Consider the following 13,699-nt stretch of genomic DNA (forward strand, 5'->3'; position numbering starts at 1 on the left):
TTATTGATGTGGTGTTCTTATATTCTGATTCTTTGTTGAAATTTATTATTTTTTTAAAGTTTATTTTGAGAGAGACAGCACAAGTGGGGAAGGGGCAGAGAGAGATCAAGAGAGAGAGAATCCCAAGCAGGCTTCTGCTGCCAACACAGATCCTGACGTGGGGCTCAAACTCACAAAAGCGTGAGATCATGACCTGAGCTGAAACCAAGAGCCGGACACTTAACCGACTGAGTCATCCAGGCACCCCTGCAATTTATTTTTTATTCGTTTTCTCCCCTTTATTTTCTTTAATATTTATCATTAATTGCCCCTTTTTAAAAATCATCTATATTTGATTTGCTTCTAGGTCTATTTTTATTGTTTATTTTATATCTTGACAATTATATTTTCTTGCCTTTTAATATGTCTAGTATTTTTAGCTGTAAGTCATATGCTGTGGATTATTCCTTTTCACGGATCTTGATTATCCTGTCTTTTAACAAAAAAGCAATATTTTTGAGTTAATTTATGTTGAGAGACTGCACGTGTGCACATGCAAGCCGGGGAGGGGCAGAGAGAGAGAGAAAATCTCAAGCAGGTTCTGCACTTAGCATGGAGACTGATGTGGGTCTCAATCTCACAAACCCATGAGATCACGACCTGAGCCGAAACCATGAGTTCGATGCTCAACCGACTGAGACACCCAAGTACCCCTATCCTGTCATTCTTTTTAAACTGTTAAATTTTGTTCTAGCAGGCAGTTAAATTACCAATGGATCACTCTAATCATATTGAGGATTAAATTCATCTTTACCCTTTTTTTTTTAAACGTTTATCTTTGAGAGAGGGGGAGGGGGGACATATGCAAGCAGGGGAGGGGCAGAGAGAGGGGGACAGAGGACCCAAAGCAAGTTCTGTGCTGACATCAGAGAGCCCAATGTGGGGCTTTGAACTAGTGAACTGCGAGATCATGACCTGGCTGAAGTCGGACACTTAACCAACTGAGCCACCCAGGTGCCCCTAATTCATCTTTTCTCTTAAATTACTGGTTCCTTCCTCCTTGATCTTTGGGTATTCCTTAGTATGGATCTATACCATCTCAAATGACATCCTGTATATTCACCATGATCTTTCTATTCTGCCTGAGTCTGAACTCCCAAAGCTCCAACCTTTCAGCACCCAATCTCTACTAGGCATCCTGGAGTATCATCCTCAGTGTGTTCAACTCAGGAGTTGCCCACGTTTCTGGAGAAGATAATTTTGTATAGATTTTTGAGACTTCTTCTCTGTATTGTTTTTCCTCAGGTATCCTGCCCATCTCCCCAGGTCCTAACTGTTTTGGCTGCCTTGTATTCTCATCTTTGTTTTCTTTGCTGAAAGAGATCTTCACTCTTTGTTTAGCTTTCAGTTTCCTTAGACCATGGTTTGGGAGATGCCTAAAGAGAGAAAGCTGTAGTGAATGTAGGGTTCAACTTATGCGCTGCCTTTTATTAGTGCCTAGCCTTAGGCTGGGTGTGGTTCATGCCTCCAGTTGCTTTATCTCTTTTGCCCAATTTTTACAGTTGTTTATTATAGGAGAGTGAGTGCATTACCAGCTATAGATCTATGGTTAAAACTATAAGTCTTATATGTTTTGTTAATTTTTTAAACATTTATTCATTTTTGAAAGACAGAGCACAAACGGGGGAGGGCTAGAGAGAGGGAGACACAGAATCCAAAGCAGGCTCCAGGCTCCGAGCTGTCAGCACAGAGCCTGACGCGGGGCTCGAACTCACTGGGAGATCATGACCTGAGCTGAAGTTGGCCATTCAACCGACTGAGCCACCCAGGCGCCCCTAAAGTCTTATAATTTAAAAAAATTCTAATAATGATATTAGACCTTTGAGATTGGATTATTCTGTTTTTACTTCTTATATTTTCCTTTGGCAAAATAAATATTGTTTATTAAAGCAAAAAGTGCTTAGTGTAATTTTTCTCTTAATATATGTACTCAAGATATGGCAGCAGAGTAGCAGAGTCAATGAAGAAATTGAAGTAAATTCACACAAAACTATTGGGAGCTAGAGGAGCTATGTACAACAGTAGTTCCCTGATCTGTGAATACTCATAAATTCTTTTTCCTTTTAAATTAGAAATGTATTTCAAATGCCAAATAACTTAATGCAGTAATTTGGTTAAAATACATTTTATTTTAGGGGCACCTGGTTGGCCTAGTCAGTTAAGTGTCTGACTCTTGATCTCAGCTCAGATTATGATATCAAAGTAGTGAATTTGATCCCAGCATTGGTTGGGCTCTGTGCAGGACATGGAGCCTACCTTAAAAATATATATATATATAGTGGGTGGTGGGCACTGAGGAGGGTACCTGTTGGGATGAGCACTGAGTGTTGTATGGAAACCAATTTGACAATAAATTTCATATTAAAAAAAATATGTGTGTGTGTGTGTGTGTGTGCGCGCGTGCATGATTTTACATATATTTGAAGGGTTAGTGTTTAATAGTAAAGATAGAATTTTAGTTTTATTTTTGTTTTAGTAGAACTGAAATTTTAATGCCAAGTTATTTGTTTTTGACATCATGTCAACAGTGATTAAAGTTGGTGGGCTAGTCATTTAGTTAAATATAATGAAATTTTTGTTGGATACTGAAATCTAACATTTAATAAGGTTTCTTTATTTTTTATTATTTAAAAAAAAAATTTTAATGTTTATTTATTTTTGAGACAATGAGAGAGCCAGAGTGCAAGCAGTGGAGGGGCAGACAGAGGGAGACACAGAATCCGAAATAGGCTCCAGGCTCTGAGCTGTCAGCCCAGAGCCTGACATGGGGCTCGAACTCCCGAACTGTGTGATCATGACCTGAGCCGAAGTCGGATGCTTAACCGACTGAGCCACTCAGGCACACCTAATTAAGGTTTCTTTAATTAATTCTTTAATAAAAGAATTGCCTAACCTTATAAAATCTTGTTTTTATACTCAGTCTTTGCCTTTCATTAGCAATATTTTGGTCATTTTTGAAATACAGAACAACACAGCATTTGACTTTATATGGCACAATAAGAATTAAAGCCTACATAAAATTTTGAAGTAAAGAATTTGAAACTAAAGAAGGATATTTATGGTGATAGAGGGGTAGAATGAATACCCTCCATGAGAGTGACTTATTAATTGCGTTACTGTCTGTGCAGATGGACCCATGGTAATATTACTTACAAGTGAATTGATACTGATTTTTTTTTTAATTTTTTTTTTTAACGTTTATTTTTGAGACAGAGACAGAGCATGAACAGGGGAGGGTCAGAGAGAGAGCGAGACACAGAATCCAAAACAGGCTCCAGGCTCTGAGCAGTCAGCACAGAGCCCGACGTGGGGCTTGAACTCATGGACCACGAGATCGTGACCTGAGCTGAAGTCGGATGCTTAACCGACTGAGCCACCCAGGCGCCCCGATACTGATTTTTTTTATCTTTGTAAAATTCTTTGCCTCATTGTAACAAGCTAGTGCTGAGGCAAATTATAGGTTACTATCAGACCACAGGGGTTTTCCTTGGTGACATAATCCCTAGTGGTAATGACTTCATAGAATTTATTGTTATTTTTTTGCCAAGTCTTTGTTTTTTAAACAGATCTGACAAAGTTTCTATGCTTCAACATGACACCTAGGTTTGAGGGCATAGGTATATTTTACCTGGCAGTTGTATAAACAATAATTGTTTGAGGTACTATTACTCTTGACTATGGATTTAACAGTTTTTTGAACTTCAGTGAATGTGGAAATTTGAAATTATTTAGAATTGTAAATATGTCATAAGTCTGATTCTTTTCAATATTTGGACTTGCTCAAAACTAAGGGAAAGTAATTTTAATGGAGTTTTTGATAAAGTCAGCTCACTTCTCATCTGGGCATAATAGTATATATTTATCTAAGGTGCATCTCCTTTTCTTCCTTTCTGACTTTTCTCAATCTCTTCTGTTCTTCCAATTTTAAAAACTCAAAATAACAACCAAACAAAAAACGTTTCTTCTTGTTTTACTTCTGAAAATCTGCAGGATGGACATGTTGAGGTAGCACGTTTGCTTTTGGATAGTGGTGCTCAAGTGAACATGCCTGCAGATTCATTCGAGTCTCCGTTGACGCTAGCTGCCTGTGGAGGACACGTTGAATTGGCAGCTCTACTTATTGAAAGGGGAGCAAATCTTGAAGAGGTTAATGATGAAGGATACACTCCCTTGATGGAAGCTGCTCGCGAAGGACACGAAGAGATGGTGGCACTACTCTTAGCACAAGGTAAAGTAGTTTTATTTCTTTAATTAAAAGATCTATTTCCTTTGGATGTTTTGTGTCATCAGTCAAGGTTACTACTACTAACATATTTTTTTGCATTGATGGTAAAGTAAATTTTCCATGCCCTGAAAGGAATCCCAGAAGCTGGGAGAGATCATTAACGCTGTTTAGAGTAATATCTTTATTGTAAGTCTTTTGCCGCTAGTTTTACAAACTTTTATGCTTTTCTCAGGAGCAAATATAAATGCCCAGACGGAAGAAACCCAAGAAACTGCTCTGACTTTGGCTTGCTGTGGAGGATTTTCTGAAGTTGCAGACTTCTTGATTAAGGCCGGGGCTGATATAGAACTTGGCTGCTCCACACCTCTAATGGAAGCTTCACAGGAGGGACACCTCGAGTTGGTTAAATATTTACTGGCTGCCGGTATGTGGCTTTAAAAGTGCCTTTTAAAAAAAGGCTTTTTATATAGCTTTTGTAACTTTATCAATGAAACTTACTGTTTTATATCTATAAAAGGTGAAAGCCAGCTCCACAATTGAATTGCTCTTCTTGGGCTCCTAAACCTCTGAAATGTCATTTTTATTATTATTATTTTTTTTAAAGTTTGTTTATCTTGAGAAAGAGAGAGAGAGAGAGAACGCGAGCACAAATGGGAGGAGGGGCAGAGAGAGGAGAGAAGGAATCCCAAGGGGGCTTTGCACTGTCAGCACAGAGCCCGACACCGGGCTCATTCTCAAGAACTGAGAGATCATGACCTGAGCCGAAACCAGTAGTCAGACGCATAACTGACTGAGCCACCTAGGTGCCCTGAAAAAAGGCATTTTTAATGTTTGTTTGTTTATTTTATTTTATTTTATTTTATTTTATTTTATTTTATTTTTTTAAATGTTTATTTATTTTTGAGACAGAGAGAGACAGAGCATGAACGGGGGAGGGGCAGAGAGAGAGGGAGACACAGAATCTGAAGCAGGCTCCAGGCTCTGAGCTGTCAGCCCAGAGCCCGACGCAGGGCTTGAACTCACGGACCGCGAGATCGTGACCTGAGCTGAAGTCGGATGCTTAACCGACTGAGCCACCCAGGCACCCCAATGTTTATTTATTTTTGAGAGGGGGAAGGGAGGAGCAGAGCAGAGAGAGGGAGACACAATCTGAAGCAAGCTCCAGGCTCTGAACTGTCAGCATAGAGCCTAACAGAGAGCTCAACCTCAGGAACTGCAAGATCATGACCTGAGCTGAAGTCAGATGCTTAACCGACTAAGCCACCCAGGTGTCCCCAAAATGTCATTTTAAAAACGTTTTCTTATTGTTATTAATGTTTGTTTAGTGACCATAGGCTTCTCATTGACCTTCTCTTTCCATTGAATGGTTTGAGGCTTTCTGCAAGGGAAAAGTTAGCTTCTCCGAGTCTCTTTTGGAGAGATGGAGGTGGAGATGACATTATAAGAGGTTATAATTTGATACTTTTTTAAAAATATGTTTAGTTTTGAAAGACACGGAGAGCGTGTGCACATGCGCCCAAGTAGGGGTGGGGCAGAGAGAGGAGGACAGAGGATCCGAAGCAGGCTCTGTGCTGATAGCAGAGAGCATGATGCTGGGCTCAAACTCATGAACCCTGAGATCATGACCTGAGCTAAAGTCAGATGTTTAAGTGACTGACTATAATTTGCTACTTAAAAAAAAGTTTTTTTTAATGTTTTTATTTATTTTTGAGAGACAGAGAGACAGAGCATGAGCGGGCGAGGGGCAGAGAGAGAGGAGATAGAGAATCTGAAGCAGGCTCCAGGCTGTCAGCACAGAGCCCACATTCACAGACCTCGAGATCATGACCTGAGCTGAAGTCGAGAACCGACTGAGCTACTACCCAGGCACACCTATAATTTGATACTTTTAAGCCTATTGATTTCTTGACATTTCTAAGTCTTCTTAAAAGAAAAAAAAAAAAAAAGAACTAGTGGGAATTTAATTTTTGGCAGAAGTACTTAGTTTTAAAATAATTTGTGGTTAGGGGTGCCTGGGTGGCTCAGTCAGTTGAGCATCTGACTTTGGCTCAGGTCATAATCTCAGGGTCCATGGGTTCTTGCCCTGCCTTGGGCTCTGTGCTGACAACGTGAAGCCTGGAGCCTCCTTCAAGTTCTGTGTCTGCCTTTCTCTCTCCCTCTCTCTCTCTCTCTCTCTCTCTCTCTCTCACTCTCAAAAATGAATAAACTTTAAATAAATTTTTTAATAAAAAATAAAAAAATTTTTGTGTTTTATACATTGTTGAGCATTAGTAAGCGATAAGTAGTTTTGAACAAAATATTTGTAGTTTATAGAGCAAAATAAGAATATACCAGAAAAAAAAATTGATACAGATAGATATATACCTTTATATATTCTTTAGAAAATTTTTCTTTTTTATCCATGTCTGATATATTCTTTAAAACTTGATATATTAAAGAAATTAATATGTAAAGGAAAATAAAATATATAGCAAAATTTTATTCATCCTTATTACTTTATTCATCCTTTCACTGTTAACATTAATTTCATTACAGCTCAGCTGCAATTTTTTTTAATTATTACTGAAATAATTTCTTAGTGTTGTTAATGGGTCAGATGATTGTTTAGATTTTGACCAAAAGTACAAACCAATCATACCTAAAAGCTGAACTCTTCTTGCACTCACATGTTATTAATCACTGAAGTTATTGTATGCATTAATCAGTCATTATACCTCCACCATTTTCAGTAACTGTCTGTGTCCCCTGTAGGAGTCCTTACCAGTGGTTACCTTTCTATGGTCTTCCCATGTCCCTCTAAGTAAAGTCTTGCTGTTTTGAGAGGCATTTAAAAGAAGGCATAAATGTTTACTAAGAAGTTATTGAACACCAGACATTCTGCTCAGTTCTCATGTGAACTCTATTAATTACCATTGGTCCTGGTATAGTAAGAAATATTAAACACATTCTTATGGATATGGAAACAGTGCTCAATCATGTTACCCTAAGGTAACTAACCTAATAAGTGACAGACACTATTTAAACTTAGAACTCCTGACATTGTTTTTTCTATTGTACCACCATGGAGTCTCATATTTAGCTACTTATGGTAATTTGAAGTATGTAGTTTCCAGAACTATCTCAGGGTTTGAGAATCAATTTTTTATATGATCACTATTTAAAAAAATTATTTTTCCATATTAGAGTGTGCTTAACTTACATGAAGTTCTTTTTAGAGTGTAGCACTAAAAAAACACCCAACAGATATTTTAATACATTGCCTATACCATTTTAAAAAATTCAAGAACCTTTTTTTTTTAGGAACTTTTTTGTTATGGCATTTTTTCAAACAGAAAATAGTATAATGAACCCTTAGAGCCTATCACCCAGCTTTACCAATTTTTAATTTATGGCCCGTCTCATTTCATCTATACTTTCTCCATATCCCCCATTTATTTTTATAATATTGTTTTTTATTGAGCTATAACTGATATATAACATTAGTTTCAAGTATACAACCGAATGAGTTGATATTTGTATATATTGTGAAACGATTACCACACTAAGTCTAGTTAACATCTGTCACCATATGTACTTACAGAAACATTTTTATTTTCATTTTTATTTTAAGTTTATTTATTTTAAGAGAGAGACAGAATATGTACACAAGCAGCAGAGGGCCAGAGAGAAAGGGAGAGAAAGAATCCTAAGTATCCTCTATGCTGTCAATGCAGACTCTGACACCAGCTTGGCTCCCTCCCAGGATGGTGAGATCATGACCTGAGCTTAACCGACTGAGCCCCACCCAGGCACCCCCTACCTAAAATTTTTAAATAATAATTCCTTAGTATCATTAAATGTCTAAGCAGTTTCACATTTTTCTTACAAATGTGAGTGTGTATGTTTAATGGCTTTTTTGAATTAAGATTCAAGTAAGATTTATACAGCTGTTGATCAGTATGTCTCTTAAGTCTCTTTTGTCTATGGGCTCCCCTTCCAGGCTTCTCTTCCATCTTTCTATTTCCTTGCAAGTTTTGATTGAAGAAATGGAATGTTAATCCTTTAGGCTTCCCACAGTATGGGTTTTGCTAATTCTATCTCCATGATTTTATTTTACTTGTTTTTCTGTCTCTTGGGTTTCCTTCAAAGTAGTAGTTAGATCTAGAAAAAATTTGGGTATGACATGTTTGTTTGTTTTACTAGACTACTTCATAGGTAGTATTTGTATACTTTCTTCAGACGGTAGTAAATGTGTGATTATCTCTTTTTGTGATATTGTTAGCCATAAATGATCACTGCTTATATCCATTAATTCGTTAGGAGTTACAAAGTGGTGATGTTCTCACTTCTTTTATTCCTTACTTGTTTAATAGCTGGAATATGTCCATAAAGAGAAACTTCCCTTCATCACCTATCTGGTTACCCTTAGGTATAAATCATATGAAAACAGCAGTTTAATCTTTTCCCCTTTTATTTACCAGTTTCCAAAATAATGAGGTGGTGACCAATGAAGTGGTTTTTTGTTTTTTATTTGAACATCGTTTGAACTTTCGAGTTTAAACATATATGATGGATTGTACTGCATCACAGTCCTTATTCTTTTAGAAGCAAAAACTCTGGAAAGGTGAGACCATTTGATAAATTTTGGTCAGTAAGGTTAGGTCCTAAATCCTTTTGATGTGACCTCGCTATATAGTCTCTGATAGTTTCCCTGCTTTCTGCTATGGCGAGGTATTTCAGACACATCTCAGTACAGATTCTGCCCTAGTCTTGGTACCAATCATTTTTCTAAAAAGCCCTAATTCCATTTTGTAGGAAATAGTATGTAGCAGAGACCACACTGTAAGCTAGAGACTGTTTCTGTTTGGTCTGTCATTGTCTCTAGGACTTTTTGGTTTGTCAGAGTTAGGAAATATTTATTTTTCTTATGGATAAATTGAACTCTTAAACAGTTCATGTCAGTGCTTGCAGTTCAGAACCATAGAGTTTTTACTTAACCTCAACAATCTTCAATCTTTGTTTTCTTTCAACCGTGCCAAAATTTCACTCCTCACCAAAGGATTGCTCATTTGATTTTACCGTAATATCCACAGAACTATTTCAGAGTACAAACCAACACTACCACCAATATGATTTCTGAAAACTGATATTTTTTGGTTTTTCAGCTCTTCTCTCCTCTCCCCTCCACTTGGAGTGTATCTTACTGGGGACACACAGGGGAATTACTGTGTTTTAAAATAATTTGCTTTATGTGCTTCAGCAGCACATAAACTAATATTAAAATAATTTGATATAGTCCCTTTCTGTATGCTCAAAGGCATTTTTACAAAGCAGACTGAAAAGAAAATTAAGGTGCGCCTGGGTGGCTCAGTTAAGCTTCTGAATTTGGCTCATGTCATGATCTCACAGCTTGTGAGTTTGAGACCTGCGTGGGGCTCTGTGCTGACAGCTCTGAGCCTGGAGCCTGTTTCAGATTCTGCCCCTCCCCCGCACTCTCACACTTGTGTTCTCTCTCTCTCTCTCTCTCTCTCAAAAATAAACATTAAAAAATATGTTAAAAAAGAAAATTAGGATACTTAAAATACTTTCTAATATTTTCATATTTTGAATTCATCAATTTCACGAAATTATAAAACTTAACCATTTAATATAATTTTACAGTTTATGAAGTAAACGTTTGGTTTTTTTGCTTGCTAGGTGCTAATGTTCATGCTACAACAGCAACAGGAGACACAGCCTTAACCTATGCTTGTGAAAATGGACATACGGATGTTGCAGATGTTTTACTTCAAGCAGGCGCTGACTTAGTAAGATACAATTCTTAAATTTCTTTTGTGAATGTTGATGCTACATCTATTTTTAACATTTAGAAAACACAAGCAAAAGAAATCAATAGTTTGCATACTTTGTAGAAAATAACTTTTAAAAAAGTTTTGCTATTTGTTGCATTTATTAAATATATTTGAAAGTACTTAGTTTTTAATAGGTCATTTTGTTTCCTGGGTAAAACTATTAGTTGGTTTCTTCCACTTCAATCTCATTTGTCATTCCCGAACTTTTTAAACGGCTCTTTATTAGACATATCATAAATTCAGCGATATGTTTACAGAATAGAATAACCTATCAAATCACTTTGAGTGATTTCTTTTGTTTCTTTAATTAGTTTGACATATAAAAACAAAGCTACTATCCTCTTCCTAACAACATTAATATAGTATTCTATTCTTTTTTGTTCTTTTAGTATTTTCTATTTTGGTTTTTCAAAATTTCAAATTAGATGGCAACTTCATTTGTGCAATAATTGTTGCAAATGTGGAAAATTATACATAATTTTTCACTTTAAAGATGACTACTTCTTCCTGAAATGTGTGCTTTGACTAATTTTCATTTTGTGAGGGTACTTTAAACTGCTTTCTAGAGTTTCTCCCTGAATTACCTTTTTTTTTTTTTAAGTTTATTTATTTTGAGAGCGAGTGTGCACATGCATCTGCGTCAGTTGGGGAGAGGCAGAGAGAGGGGGAGAGAGAGAATTCCGAATAGGCTCTGCGCTATTTGTGCAGAGCTTGACTGTGGGCCTTGATCTCCCGAATCCAATCATGGGATCATGACGTGAGCTGAAATCAAGAGTCAGATGCTTAACCCACTGTGCCACCCAGACACCCCTCCCTGAATTTCCTTATATATTTCTTAAAAATCTATGTGTGATATGCACAGCTTTGAGTGTTTTAGAGAATTTATATATTAAAGTTATTTTGGAAAAACTATGCAAATATTGCCTTTTAAACCATTTCTAATAATAGACATTCCCACATAGATACCTGAGAACATTGTTGGAAAATAATTATGGGTTAACGTAAATGCATAGTATGATTGTCCTATTTATTATCATTTCTACTAATACTAAATATTATACTGATAACACTAGTATTCATTCTCAGTAATCAGGATCTGCCCCATCAGTTAGAATTTCTGAGAGGTGTACCTTTTTTGCTTGAAAATTATGCAGAATGATATGTTAAGTAGATCTTAATATTCTGCCCTCTTTCTATATCTTTTTCCTTTTTTACACTTGCTTTGGGTCATCCATAAAAATTAGAAATTGAAGTATTTCATCATTTGAAATAAAGAAATAGGATACAGTATAAAAGCTATATGCAAAGTTTAATACTTTTATCCTCTGAATTCTCTCTTCTTTCCATTTTTCTATAGCAGTCATTTTCTTAATCTGTTTATTGAGAATTATTATGGAAATGTTAAATAGTAAAAAGAGGTACTGTCTGTTAAATAGAATCTAATATATAGCAAAATTTACGGGATTTTAACCGAGTTAAAAATCTGGTATGAAATATTTTTAAATGTTTTACTTTTATAATCTTCTGTAATTACATAAATAGGGTGTGATTAAAATTCCTCAGGACAATTACATTAAGTGAGCATATAGAAAGATTTGAATTTATCATACCTGTACATTCAAACTGTAAGATTAAGAAGTGGCTCAGATAAACATAAACATATATATATATATATCTTAATTAAGTAGAAAGGTAATACTGTTATTCTAATATAACTTTATTTTTCTATTTTGCAATCTGTCTTTGCATTTATATTTATGTGTAATTATAACCATAGTGTAATATAGTTCTCTATTTTTTTCCACTGTGCATTCTATCGTAATCTTTTCCATATTGCTACATAGTCTCTATATTTATAACTCTTCTGTTAAGTTAATGACCCATAATATTCACTTATTAAATTGAACTTTTGACTTGCTTTTCATTTTTCACTATTATAAATACTGGTAAGATTTAATACCTACATGTGCATAACCTTTTTTCTTTTGAATAATTTCATATATTGATTTTAACTTTAAAAATATATTGCCCATTCCATGCTTTTGCTGTCTGTGGAAAGACATTTTAATGTTAATACCAGTTCTTTTCTTGGTTAATAAGAAGCGGTACTTGTTCTTTATATAAAATGCGGCAAGTATGGGAAAGTATAGTAAATTTGCTAATTAAAACCTATAAGTAAATTGTGATTTCAGGCCTTACTGTATAAGCCAGAGTGGGGGAAACAGGACATAGTCAAAAATAAGAAGTGAGTAAAGCAGGCAGATCAGTGCGAATCCTGAGGAAAAGTGACTGATGATTTTTACTAGCTGAACCTTGCAAGGCAGTAGTTTCTCTCTTGTCCTCCCTTCTTTGCTGCCACCTCCTAGCATGTGTTTTGGACTGTACTGATTTCCTCCATTGGCTTGCAGACGGAAGACTTTGCACTCCCCTTCTATTCCTGGCATCCCATAATTGTGTTCCTGATACCTAGATTTGCTAGTTGTTTAAGTTAAATGAATATTTTGGTGTGTGGGGGCTGGCTGAGAACCTTCATTTGGGGGCAACTATTTTTACCTTCAGTTTTAAATAAAGATATACAAGTCAACCTTTGGAACACAGATTGAACAAACCCCTATGCTTTGTTAGATTTTGGAGCCTAACTTTTGCCACAGTTTAAGGTTTTGATATTACAGTTTTTAAAGAAGAGCTTAAGAGCTACTGTTTCCTGTTCATTAAAATATCTTGTACCAGAATCAGCATATTAATTTTGGTATTATAAAAATTTGGGGCGCCTGGGTGGCGCAGTCGGTTAAGCGTCCGACTTCAGCCAGGTCACGATCTCGCGGTCCGTGAGTTCGAGCCCCGCGTCGGGCTCTGGGCTGACGGCTCGGAGCCTGGAGCCTGTTTCCGATTCTGTGTCTCCCTCTCTCTCTGCCCCTCCCCTGTTCATGCTCTGTCTCTCTCTGTCCCCAAAATAAATAAAAAACGTTGAAAAAATTAAAAAAAAAAATTTAATGCAACAATTTGGTTTTCTTATATTGTAGCCTGAGATTAAACTGAAAAGTTTTAGGGCTTTTTATTCTAAATGTTTAGTAGATATAATTGAGGGCTTAATGTTAAAGGAAATCTAGAAATTTTCTTATTTACTGCTTTAAAAACATTCTCAGCCAGAGCTGATGGCATACTTGAGCATTTTCAGGTAGATCCTCCAAAATATGTGCATGTTCTAATTTGAAACTTAGTTATTTGAAACATCACTTTTCCTAGTTTAAAAAATATTTTAAATTAAAAATATTTATGGGTATTTCTAGTAAAAAAGGACATTAATATTTCATCATATTCATCCATATCAATTTGTGGATTGGTATGTAGCTTGTCTAGCTTTTTCATAATTGAATACGTTTGAATAATCTATTTAAAACCTAGACTTTTTATTATCCTTAAATAGGCCACTTAAAATGTTCTTTTTGAAAATCAAAAATTAAATGAAAAATCATCCATTGATTCCAGAATTTTTTGAAAATTCTTCCTGTTTAACAAGGAGAATCATTTTAACTACCGTAAAAGTAGAGAAATCTCTGAACAGATCATCGAATCCATATCTTCCTGGTGTTTGTGTTTCTTA

General features: G+C 35.9%; 1 protein-coding gene across 6 annotated transcripts in view; it reads left to right on the forward strand.

Annotated features, from left to right (window-relative positions):
* LOC122481197 (ankyrin repeat and KH domain-containing protein 1) overlaps positions 1-13,699 on the forward strand; it is a 130,632-nt gene that overhangs the window by 55,191 nt on the left and 61,742 nt on the right. For 5 of the 6 annotated variants that reach the window (XM_043576432.1, XM_043576526.1, XM_043576608.1 and 2 more), the window contains exons 8-10: positions 4,030-4,267; positions 4,497-4,688; positions 9,941-10,050. In XM_043576432.1, coding sequence (XP_043432367.1) covers positions 4,030-4,267; positions 4,497-4,688; positions 9,941-10,050 — 540 coding nt within the window. The remainder of the gene's footprint in view (positions 1-4,029; positions 4,268-4,496; positions 4,689-9,940; positions 10,051-13,699) is intronic. The other variant, XM_043576865.1, reaches the window with a different exon arrangement.

Source organism: Prionailurus bengalensis, chromosome A1 (assembly GCF_016509475.1).
Source record: "Prionailurus bengalensis isolate Pbe53 chromosome A1, Fcat_Pben_1.1_paternal_pri, whole genome shotgun sequence".
NCBI lineage: Eukaryota > Metazoa > Chordata > Mammalia > Carnivora > Felidae > Prionailurus > Prionailurus bengalensis.